This window comes from Drepanopeziza brunnea, assembly GCF_022702325.1.
Source record: "Drepanopeziza brunnea f. sp. 'multigermtubi' strain 214-2 chromosome Unknown ctg15, whole genome shotgun sequence".
NCBI classification, from domain to species: Eukaryota; Fungi; Ascomycota; class Leotiomycetes; order Helotiales; family Drepanopezizaceae; genus Drepanopeziza; species Drepanopeziza brunnea.
Genome location: NW_027094078.1, coordinates 1,257,236 through 1,269,408, shown reverse-complemented (window position 1 = coordinate 1,269,408; position 12,173 = coordinate 1,257,236). Strand labels below are relative to the sequence as shown.

The following is a 12,173-nucleotide window of genomic DNA, read 5'->3' as shown; positions in this document are numbered from 1 at the left end:
GAAAAAAAAAAAAAACCGGGGCTATCTAAAAAGGAGCTTAAGTACTTATCAATAATCAAAGTCCAACTTCATTTCTCTTTCTCAAGTCCAGACATAATCAAGAACAGCAATAATGAAATATTAAATAACAAATAATATGGAAAACCATCCAAGGGAAAGGAAAAATCGATATCTCTCGACACCCTCTCCAAATCCCTTAGCGCATGCCTTTTTTACTTCCGATTTGGTATCAAGTACAAGCGAACCAAAGCGAAGAATCATGCGTTTTCAAGGAATAATTTTATGCATACCTAAGCATACCTATGTATACCCTTTGAGACTCTAAGCACAGAATCCCGGGCCAATATATTCATTCACAACCTACCTCTCCTTACCTCCTTACTGCATATAAGCGTTAAGCATCCTCACAAACCAGCCGGCGCATCTGCGATCAATCCCTCCGAGCAGAATATATAAAGACGATATAATAAGTGCACTTACGGTCGGTCTCATGGGGAAAGGAAATACGAGTATAGCAACTCTTTAGATTGCAATAGACGTTCTGCTATTGACGACGCGGGGATTTGTTTTGATTGTGAGAATCTCGCTTGCAAGAAGCGACGGAGAGCAGCAATTTGGACTTTGGGAAAAGATCGCCCGGAGAAGGGGGTTGCGGTCGATGGTTTATGGTTTTGATAGGGATTCGATCTTGCGAACACTTGTGAGTTTGGAATACGGTACGATCTTGTTGCTAGGTATAGTGGAAGGAGAGCAGGTTGCATGGGCCAGCCTTGGTACTGGTTCCTACTACTCGTCCCAATTCCTAGTTCTAGATAATACAAGTCAATCGGTTAACCACATCATCAGAACTGCTTCCTCCTGTGACCTAGTATTATCACTAGATAAGTTCTAGCAATAGATCTTGAATCGCTATCAAAGGTCCACGAGCATTAATCGTTTATCGCTTACAGAGTAAAGTCTTCCATCTCGTCTCCCGCCAGGATGTTACATTTCCAGGGGCTCGGGACCTTTTTTTATTATTATGCCGTCCAAGAATTGGTCGTTTGTTGTACGACAGAGCACCTTTCCTCGGATAAATTTTGACGTGGCCACGGTGAGACAAGCCATAATACGGCAGTGGAAATCAATCAGCATTGCCCTTATCCTGCATCGTATTCCGGGACGGGGACTCGGCTTTTCCAGATGTCCGAATCATGAGGGAAAGAAAGGGGTGGGACTTGGCCCGGTATACAGCCAGCTAACCAGAGAAGCATGATCTAGAAAGAGCTGGAGCGAAACTAAAGCCTGAAAGACCCCCACTCCATGAATACAGGTGGAAAGTATAATTTTGCAAGGGATCTTACCAAGGCTTAAACCAATCAACTTACTACTACGTTGTATAAGTACGTACTAAGCTTGTGAGGCACCCTCAAGGGGTAACAATTACGCCTGTACCGTGGGTAGTAGTAAGAATCCAGTCTTGAAAACTACCGGCATCTCTAGGTTATTATTTATTGTGTGCAATTGAGTTGACAGGGCTTTGAGTCATTCAGAAACTACCGCTCTACTCTCCCCCCCCCCCTAAATACTACTAAATGTCGGACCCAGTTTAAGCCCATAAATCATAGAGCGGTGGTTTCTTAATAGCTCGAAGCCCTATCGACTCTATTGTATCGATTCAATACTGGCTTAAAGATAATTTTCAAGGCTGAATCTTTATAAGTTGATTGGTTTAAGCCTTGATAAGATTCCTTGCGAAATTATGCTTTCGATATTTACTTATAAGGAAGGAAAGTACTACGTCGCAGGCGTAAGTATTACCCCTCGAGGGTACGGAAAACAGGGGTTTTAAAGTGGAAACTAGACTTTTGAGGCACCCTCGAGGGGTAATACTTAGGCCTGTACCGTGGGTAAGTACGATTCATGAGGCTAAACTATTACGTACTACAGTACAAGCCTAAGTACCACGGTACAAGCCTTAGTATTACCTCTCGAGGTATCTGAAAAGTTTAGTTTCCACTTTAACCCCCTTGGTTACCTTACTCTCGAAAGGTAATACTACGTCCCAGAAGGGTAATACAGTACTTACGCTTGTAACTTAGCAACGTCATAGGCGCAAGTGTTATTTATACCTTAAAGGTAGTAACTAAAACGTTTAAAATAAAGATTTAGACTTTAAAAGCATCCTTAAGCTATACTCTCTTCCCTTATGAATAAATGTCGGACCCTGTTTAAGCTTATAATTATAAAGCGATGGGTTATTATAGTAATAGCTCGAAGCCTTATCGATTCTATTATATAAACTAAATACTAGCTCAAAGATACTTTTCAAAGCTAAATCTTTATAAGTTGATTGGTTTAAGCTTTAGTAAGATCCCTTGCGAAATTATACTTTCGATATTTATTTATAAGGAAGGAAAGTACCACGGTACAGGCCTAAGTACCACGGTACAGGCCTAAGAATTACCCCTCGAGGGTGCCTCAAAAGTTTAGTTTCCACTTTAAACCCCCTGGTTTCCCTACCCTCGAGGGGTACCGGTAATACTTACGCCTGCGACGTAGTAAGTACGATTCATGAGGCTAAACTACCGTACTTACGCCTGCGACGTAGTAGTATTACAGTACCTCTCGAAAGTGCTTTAAAAGTTTAGTTTCCACTTTAAATCTCTTGCTTACTTTACTTTCGAAGGGTAATACTTACGCTTATATCGTAGCAACGTTATAAGCGTAAGTGTTACACCTTGAAGGTAAGGTGATTAAGACGTTTAAAGTGAAGATTTAAACTTTTAAAGCTTCCTTAAGCTGTACTCTCTTCCTTTATAAATAAATGTCGGACCCAATTTAAGCCCATAAATCATAGAGCGGTGGTTTCTTAATAGCTCGAAGCCTTGTCGATTCTATTATATAAACTAAATACTAGCTCGAAGATACTTTTCAAAGCCAAATCTTTATACTACGTAAGTTGATTAATTTAACTAATAAGATCCTTTGCAAAATTATACTTTCGATATTTATTTATACGTAAAGAAGGAAAATAAGTACGATTCGTAAAGTTAAAGTATTACATACTACGGTACAAGCTTAAATACTAAGGTTTAAGCTTAAGTATTACTTCACCTTTCGAAGGTGCCTTAAAAGTTTAATTTCCACCTTAAATCCTTTAGTTACCTTACTTTCGCAAGGTACTACTATTACCCTCCGAGGGTAGGGTTACCAGGGGGTTTAAAGTGGGTACCACGGTACAGGTACAGGCCCAAGTAGTACTTAGGCCTGTACCGTGGTACGTATCGAAAGTATAATTTTGCAGGACATCTTACGTAGAAGCGATGGAACTTCAAATCACTTGAAGCATACTTAGCAACCGTACGTTCTTTCGCTTGGCCTCACATCCTTGCAGTAAGATACTTAATGGTATAATAACCTCCTTTTCCTCAGTCCTTAAACTGCTTTCTAGCTCACTTCGCTTTTCTATACCACACACAACCACTACACAATCCAAATCAACATCTCTCGTCAATATGAAGCTCTCTTTGATCACTCTGGTCGTTGCTGCTATGGCCAGCACAATCGTCGCTCAACGACAGGTAATATATGCTCGCTTCTTCTTCTGCTTTCGTACTGTATTAATTGAAAACTATAGATTATGTGTAATTGCGTAGTCAATCGAAGATGCCAGCTTACTACTTGCGATAATATCCCAAACTGCTATTTATGCTGTGGAGAACAACTCGAATGCTCCGGCAATAGCTAGCCGCTTCTTAGTACGTAGCCTCTATGCACCACTCCTTTCCGCTGGCTTTCGCTAATCAAATATCGTTCTAAGCTAGAGGCTCATAAAGGTGCTATGCTTGATACTATCGATGGCGGAAACACGAATGCTATAGTGGTTTTATTGCAAGGCTGGCTCTTTAACTTCTTGTTCGCTCTAGCGCTTTAGCGAAAATTATATTGTGTTTATCATCAACGCTCCGTGATTCCAATGTGCTCAAGTTCTTTTTTTTGTCGTTTTGGCTCGCTTTACGAAGTGAAGCTGGGCCTGCAAAACCGAATTTCCACTTTCACGCCGATGCAAGCTCATAAACGTTTATCAATCTTGCCAATTGTCTAGAATAGCTAGCGGAAGCTCTCGTACGACCGACCTCTTCGCTTCCGAATGTATAAACCGAAAATCTTTTCATAATTTACGAACTGCGGCTTCTCTTCTTTTTCTTCGACACCTTTAACTATTTTACTCGATTAGCTTACGGCAATCTGCTTTACACGTTATATCCGCGCGCTTCTTTTGGTAGCTCAGTCTTTTAAACGACTATTACGAAGATATATATGCTCAGACCGGTACGACACTACGAAGAAAAACGTTTTTTCTCGCGATATCGACGACGATAAAGCGAAAGAGAAAGAACTGGAATGAGGAGAGCTCGTCGGAAGAGTGTTTTACGGATTTTCGGATTTGTGTGTACGCCAAGGCTTAACCGCGCAAAGCTTTGCTCGACTTGGTCGCGACTTGGTCGAGTAGTAAAAGTGTCGGTTCCTCACTCATTGAACTCTAGGTCATTGACTTGCATATTAATAAACTACGAGTCAAGAGGGTAGGGATCGATGATTACCTACCCTGGTAATTACCCCTTTGGTGTTTACCGAGCTACGCAAGGAAAATACCCTTGGCGGTATTTTCTCGGAACCCCAACTTTTGCCACATAGCCCTTCGGAGCTACAGATCCCGAAATTCATTCACCCCTTAATACCACGGTACAGGCCTAAGTATTATCCCTCGAGGGTGCCTCAAAAGTCTAGTTTCCACTTTAAACCCTCTGCTTACCCTATCCTCGAGGGGTAATACTTACGCCTAGGACGTAGTATATTCGATAGAACTTGTATACTCTTTTATAAAAAGAGTATATTTATAAAAGAGTATACCTTTAGTCAGAAATCAATGAAGAACCATCATGACCAACTTTCAGTACTGAAGAAGAGAGCCTTTTTATTACCTGTTGCAATACACAGAAGAAGCTTCATTTATTTGACGTTTGTTTTTACCGGCAAACCAACAAAAAGGCTCGATACCCTTTATCGGACTCATTGAAAGAAACCTTCGCCGAGCTTTCTTAAAGTCGAGAAAAGAATATCGGGGTTTGAACTTCGAGTCAGGTTTACTTTCTTTTTCGTATCATCTATCTCGCTCGTAAAAGGAGGAAATACTTATTCGTTTCGATACGAAAGTCCTAGGACGAGGAGCGCATGCTGCGCTTATAGTCCGCTAGACGTTAATAAATACAACAATAACTACGAGGTGAAGCGATGTTTAGCGAGGTTACTAACGAGACTTTCCTATTAAGGTTCCGGCGGGATACAAAACTCTATTTGAGTGATTATGCATAAATCCAAATTTAGTAGTATATCCATTAACGTTATCTTGTTAAAACTTTAGTTCGAGATAATCGGAAAGAATCTTATTGACGATAAGTATAATAATCCTTGAATAACTTACGGAATTGATCGGTTCTTACCTTTTTTTTTTAAACCAACTTTCTACGCGATCGAATTTTCCGCAAATTTCTTTTTGAAACATCTATCCGATTTTTCGTTGATCTCGACGAATCAGGCAATCAAGGTGCTAGCGTTTATTAACTCGATGAGTAACATAGACTTTCCGATGCTTTCCCGGCTAAGCTTACGTCTTATCGATAAACAATACTTTATCTTATTGATCGTCGGTCCAATCAACGTGCTCAAGGGCTCACGTTAATCTATCGATAATATAACGACACGCCAGGTCTCTTGGGCGTATCCCCACATGCGCCAAGTTACCTCCTTCCTTTTTCCCTTTCCTTTGCATTCCCTTCGTATTCTTCGTATTCTCTTATTCCCTCCTTTTGATCTATGAACCATGGTTCACGAGTCCTTGGCGCTTCCTACCTTCGTGTATATAAACCTCAGCTATCTTCGACCTTTACATTCGGTAGTTATTGATTCTAAGTTATTACTTTAAGATCCTCCTAAGCTCTTATGTGAACCCCCGCGCTCCCGTGAGTTCCTTCAGGTAATCGCTTAAGGTCGTCACAGTGCTAGCGTTTATTAACTCGACGAGTGATATAGACTTTCCGGTGCCTTCCCGGCTGAGCTTACGTCTTATCGGTAAACGAGACTTTATCTTATTGATCGTCGATCCACCCAACGTACCACGGTACAGGCCTAAGTATTACCCCTCGAGGGTGCCTTAAAAGTTTAGTTTCCACTTTAAACCCCCTGTTTTCCCTACCCTCGAGGGGTAACACTTACGCCTGCGACGTAGTAATTTATCGATAGCGTAACCCGAAGTCAAAGGAGGTTGTCTTTGCTGAATTCGGCGAGCAAAACCTACTTTAGCTATAGCTATTCAAATAGCTTTTTATTTATAATTCAGATTTATGAAAGCGGGAATCTGATTCTAAATCGTTTCTCGAATAACTAATGACTTAAAAACCCAATCGACAATTCCTTTTCTCGTCGAAGTATCGAGCGTAATAAGTCGTTTAAAACGTTTTCGAAGTGTTATTTAATCTCGTAAAGTATTTTTAAATTAATCGAGAATGGATTTAATTTTAAAAACAATTTAAGATAATAAAAAACCAGCATCGTTGTATAAAATGTAAATACGTAAATCGATCGTTTCAAATAAGATCAAGAGCTTCAAGAGATTCTATTATCGATAATTAAAATATTGAAATTGAAAAGAAAGGTAAGAAAAAGTAGCATTAAAATACCGAGTAAATAGAATTTAAACTTGTTCGATACGCTTTTATTACATTCCCGATTCAATAAGACGCTTCTCCGATTTACTTCGACCTTTTCAAAAATCCTATTTCCTTTGATAAAAACCCTTGTTTCGTATCCTCGAGGGGATAATACTTACGTCTGGGACGTACTACGTCGCAGGCGTAAGTACGTCGCAGGCGTAAGTACTACGTCGCAGGCGTAAGTATTACCCCTCGAGGGTAGGGAAAACAGGGGGTTTAAAGTGGAAACTAAACTTTTAAGGCACCCTCGAGGGGTAATACTTAGGCCTGTACCGTGGTAGTAAGTACTATGATCCTATGCGTTCATCTATCTAAACTGGGGAAAGGGGTTGCAACGCTCTGTACGCGTTTGGTCCACTAGGTTTCAAAGTCAGAAACCGGCCTATAAAATCGGACTTTACTGTCCCATACAGTACAAACCGTATCAAGGTTTTTAAAGCCCCGTCCGGAGGACCTTTCCGATCCCGCAAACCCGAAAGCCTTTTTCGGAGAAGGCTTTTCCTCACGACACTTCAACCCCAGTCCCTTTTCCTCCCGAGCAAGCAGCACAGAGAGAAAGCAGCATGACCCGCAGAGAGTACGTATGCCACATACGTAGTACACGCTCGCGGCCCCCTGCAGAATATCCAGACGAGTTAAATTAACCGGCCTGAGAATTCGCAGGCCCATACGGACGACAAACGCCGTCAATGATGAGGAGATGGGACGGACGAGCGGAGGATCTTTGATGATGAGGCTGACATGTACCTGGTGGGGAGAGGATAAGCAAGCCATGCTACTCAAGTCCTTGTAATCTAAAAGTGGTATTGATAAATTTTTTACTTCTATGTCGTTCCAGAAGTAACAGGTGGTGGGTGCTGCTACCTATACTGGTCATCAATTATTATACCTAAGGCGGACAGCTGCAAGATCCAATTTAAATAACCACGAAATCAAAAAAAAAAAAAAAAAAAAAAAAAAAAAAAAATTAAGACAAGAATATAAGCCCATACGTACAGTACGAAGTCGCGTAATATTACCAAAAGCACCACCAAAACCGAAAAAACCTAATCCCTAAAGTCCGACCAAATCCCCTCCCTACTTTTGAAACTCTGCTTTGAAAAAAAAAAAAAAAAAAAACCTTAGCGTACGCCAGACTAGCTTTCACATTCAAGCATACTACGTAAGTATAGCACAAAAGTATCTTAATATGCGATCATTCCGCAGATAAAACCTTACCATATGCTTGGCGGATACCGCCCCCGTAAACAAAAGAGAAGATACAAATTCAATTCAATCCAATCATAGAAAAAAAAAACAAATCTCTCAAGTTCAAATTTCAGAACTACTCCAAGTCCTTGCTTGCAAATCGCCAATGCAGGAATAGCAGAGAGAATGGTAAATCTTGCCAGGACGCCGCGCGGATCCTCTTTCAAATATCCTTGTATTATAAACACACGAGATACGTAGTTTTCTCAACTAATTCCAAGTTTTCGACGTGTTTTTCTTTCTTTTCTCATTGGTTTCTTAACATCAAGTTTCGTAATGCGTAAAGAAAAAGAAAAGAAAAAAGGGAAAAAAAAAAAGAAAAAGAAGAAGGGAATTCTAGACAGTAGTCGTCAAATACAACCACCCCGCCCCCTTTATCCCTTTCCTCCATTTGGCCTTTCGCAATTCGGATCTCACCACTCCACCTTCGAGCCCACCCTCCTGCGCTGTAGAAAAACGAAAGTTCAACCCCAACCCAGCCCAATCCAACCCAATCCAACTCAACCCAGACCTCCACCTCCACCCAGTCCGTTCCGCGGGCCTGGGTACCCAGAATACCAAATAGAAACCCATGCAGAAGAACAGAGATTCCCAGAAGCTAGGTAGGTATCGATCGAAGCCCAAAGAAAAAACAGAGAACAAAAACGAAAATAAAAGGAGATCCAACCAGATCCACTTCTGGTCCGCGATACGCTGCGCTATGCAAGTGCGTGTTCATGAGCATTCGGCCGTATCACATGATCTCGTAGCATCATATCCATGGACACCCATCTGCAGGATGTATAGTCGTCGTTTTGGACTTCGATATTTCTGCGGTTTACCAGCCCCCCCGTCTAGGCGGCGGTCCTCTCCCATCATAGATAATCTCCCTCTCGATGATCCTCTCATCCGAGAAGCCAGGATCGCGTTCCCATCGACGCTCTCTACGCTCCCACTCGTCTCGCTCGTGGTTCCGGCGCTCGATGCGCTCACGTTCACGTTGGATCTCACGAATGCGGTCCTGGCGCTCGCGGCGGATGGTTTCGGAGAGCTGGACTAGTTCTAGCACGTCCTCCTGCACTTTCATCAGTAGTTTATTTTAAGAGGATCAAGGAGGGAGAGGGGGGACGTACATAACGTAGATACTGAATGATGTAGAAAAAGAACTCCGTCTCCTCGAAGTCGTACCCCATCTCCTCAATCGCCTCCCTCACGACCAGATCTTTCGTAATTTCTGTCCACAGATCGCCCATTCTCTGTTTGGGTGGTGCTCGCGGAAAGCCCACTTGCTGGCTAGACGTCTCCTCGATCCTTTCATACTCGCGCTCGTACGAGCCACCTCCTTGTCGTCGACGGCTGGAACTCGATATCTCGATTTCCAGGCCACTGCCTTGGGATTCGCGTCTCGGCTCCTCGCGAATAAGCTCTCGCTCAACAACACGATCTCTCTCGCGCTCCCGCTCCCGCTCGGGAATGAATTTACTTCTGCGCACACCGTTGTATTTCTGCCAAGTGATCTCTTCACTCCCGCCGCCAACACCATCCATCGTCACTCGCTCTGTTCCGGGTGGGACATCAATGATGGCCCAGTCCTTCGTGGCGCCGTTGTATGCTTCACCTATGTATGCACGCTCTTTGGCTTTCCGCGCATAGTAATCGGCTTCATCTTCATCACCGCGGATATCGATTCGGACACGGCTTTTGCTTCGCTCTCTACGTTCGGGTCTGGCACTTACGCTGCGTCGATGACTGGCGTCGAGTCTGGCGTCTCGAAAGCGCAGTTTCTCCCGCTGTTGCTCGTACAATACGCTATCATCGTGGTAGTCATCGTGTCGGGCTGGAGGCGGGGATCGCGTGCTGACTGTTTTCTTGCGAATATCTACGTCGGTGTGATTTCCATGGGTGTAGATATCGATATCAGTTTCTTTGGTGCGCTGTTCGGTGCGGCGGGGTGGGGGAGAGGGAACTCGGGCGAGTTCAAAGCCTGTCAGCCGTTAGCAAGATGTCTGCAGGGCCAGGAAAGGCACGTACCATGGTCGATGTGTCGGTGGTGGGTGATAATTTCTTGGTGGATAGGAGGTGCACGAATCGGAGGGGGAGGAGGGGGTGGCGATGGTTCAGGGCTCGGCTGGCGGACCTGCTCGACATTGCGGATGCGTACTCGATCGATATGTGGAGATGGTGTGCGTTCTCTGATCTCCCTCTCTCGCTCAACAACCCTCTCACGTACCCGCACCGGCGAAGGAGACCGCTCGCGGAATCTCTCTCTCGTCTCAACCACTCTAGCACGCAGTCTCTCTGGTGGGGGAAGACTCGGCGATCTCTTTTTCTCAACAACTCGAGTCTTAGTCCTGACCCGCTCGGGGGGAGGCGAAGGTGAGCGTCGTTCGACGATTCGAGTAGTCCTCACTCTCTCGAGTTGTTGGGGCGGGGTAGGTGATCTCTCAATAATCCTCTCACGCACTACCCGTACTGGGGAAGGGGATCGAGGTCTGCGTTCCAACGGCCTAGAGTACACCTCCGTGTCTCGTTCTCTCAATACCATCTGTCCAGGCTCAGGCCGTCCGTAGTCGTCTCGGAGGAAATCTGGTCGACTGCCTCGCTCCGAGCCACTGCGCCTACTGCGGATATCTGAGTCCCCCCTCTCTCTCGTTCGCACAGGAGGTCCTTCGCGGGAGTAGTAATCGCGCTCCTCGTACACGGCCTCCCCACGTCTCGACATGGCGGGCTATGTGCGTTGGTTTACTTTGCTGTTTTGCGTTGTTCTATGTGCGGAGTAGTCTGGGCGGTGAAGACTCAACGGATGGATTATTGAATGGAAGAAGAATTGCAGCCGCAAAATTCTGTCGCCGCGGAGAAAAGGCGAGACGAGATGAGACTGCCTGTTGCCCGTTGGTGTCGTATCTGCAGTGTTTTGCAGTGCTGTGGTGGTGGTGGTGGTGGTGATGATGGTGATGTTGATGGTGATGGTGGTGGTGGTGGTGGTGGTGGTGGTGGTGGTGGGATGAATGACTGACTTTGTGGAGGGGTTGGGTTGGGTTGGATTTGGGTTTTGTGGGATGAGTTGGGCTGGACGAGAGCTGGGATCCTGCATGCCAACTTTAAGGGTACCGTGATGTCAGATTGCAGGAAGACAAGAAATAGAGAGCATAGAAGTAACTGACACGCATTCAGATTGAAGAACGGTCGAGTTAGAATATCGAGGTCGATAAGCTCTGAACCGGCGATAAGGATATGCTAATCTTTTCAAGTAAACAAAAGAGCGTGGAAAGGGGGTTCAAAGATGCCCGAGGCCGAAACCATCACGTGGAATGTCCCACTGGGACACCTGACTCTTCCCTGCAGATGAGCAGGTACCGGTAGGGAAGTCGAACATAGAACATATCAGAACGGTACTTGAATCTCTCCTACTGTACCTTTGCAAGCTACTTACTTCTAGTGAACGAAGGTACGGATGGGACAGATGCCTAGTATGTAGACAATTTGTTCCCTCTGCAGCATCGACACTGACCTTCCGTCCCTTTTCCGAAACATCCCATCCCATCCGCAACTAGAGCCGCCTGTCAACACATCTTTCGCTACAGCCCCGTGTAGGGCATAAAACTGCATCTCGACCGTCTGCCCTACCCGTCTCTTTCACGCGGAAAAAGTGCAGATCCGCCGTGGCAACTAGGGTAATCCTCCAATAGCGGTAGACAAGGGGCGTCGTTGAATGTACAGGAAGAGTACTTAGGAATACATCTTTTTCTCCACCTACAGATCAGAGGAATGCGAGTGGGTGGATGAAACATGGGAAAATCTTCACGCGACAGAAGATCATCACTTCTCGTACATAGCGGACCTGATGATTTAATGTTCACGGAAAATAAATTAACGCACGAGTCTTCGGGTGAAGAAGAGTTTGAAAAGCTTAGCCTGAGCGGAGAAAAGTCTATTCGCCGGCGATAAGGATGCCACAGAAGGGAAACAAGAGCAAGAAGAAGCTTGAGATATACTCCGTAGACACTCAGCATGTTTGCTCTACGGAGAGACAGCATGTTTGGCTGGCTTTAGATCTCGCTGCTATCGATGTAGTTCTCAAGCGCACTTCGCTTAGAATGAACTGTGCAACGCGAAATAGAAAGCCAGCCGGTCCAGACTTGCCTTATGGAAATGGAAGACGAGTGGTGAGATACAGAAAGACAGAAGCAA

The 12,173-nt window shown here is 44.5% G+C and overlaps 2 protein-coding genes across 2 annotated transcripts; one reads left to right on the top strand and one right to left on the bottom strand.

Moving 5' to 3' along the window:
* Window positions 1-3,497: 3,497 nt before the first annotated feature.
* On the top strand, window positions 3,498-3,916 carry L3040_008263 (uncharacterized protein; the record flags this gene model as incomplete). Its single annotated transcript, XM_066153963.1, has 4 exons — window positions 3,498-3,563; window positions 3,620-3,626; window positions 3,727-3,740; window positions 3,803-3,916. 4 exons carry the CDS (start codon window positions 3,498-3,500, stop codon window positions 3,914-3,916), a joined length of 201 nt encoding a protein of 66 aa, XP_066010510.1.
* Window positions 3,917-8,820: 4,904 nt separating this feature from the next.
* L3040_008262 (uncharacterized protein) lies at window positions 8,821-10,704 on the bottom strand (the record flags this gene model as incomplete). Its single annotated transcript, XM_066153962.1, has 5 exons — window positions 8,821-9,057; window positions 9,116-9,648; window positions 9,719-9,791; window positions 9,845-9,966; window positions 10,014-10,704. 5 exons carry the CDS (start codon window positions 10,702-10,704, stop codon window positions 8,821-8,823), a joined length of 1,656 nt encoding a protein of 551 aa, XP_066010509.1.
* Window positions 10,705-12,173: the final 1,469 nt, after the last annotated feature.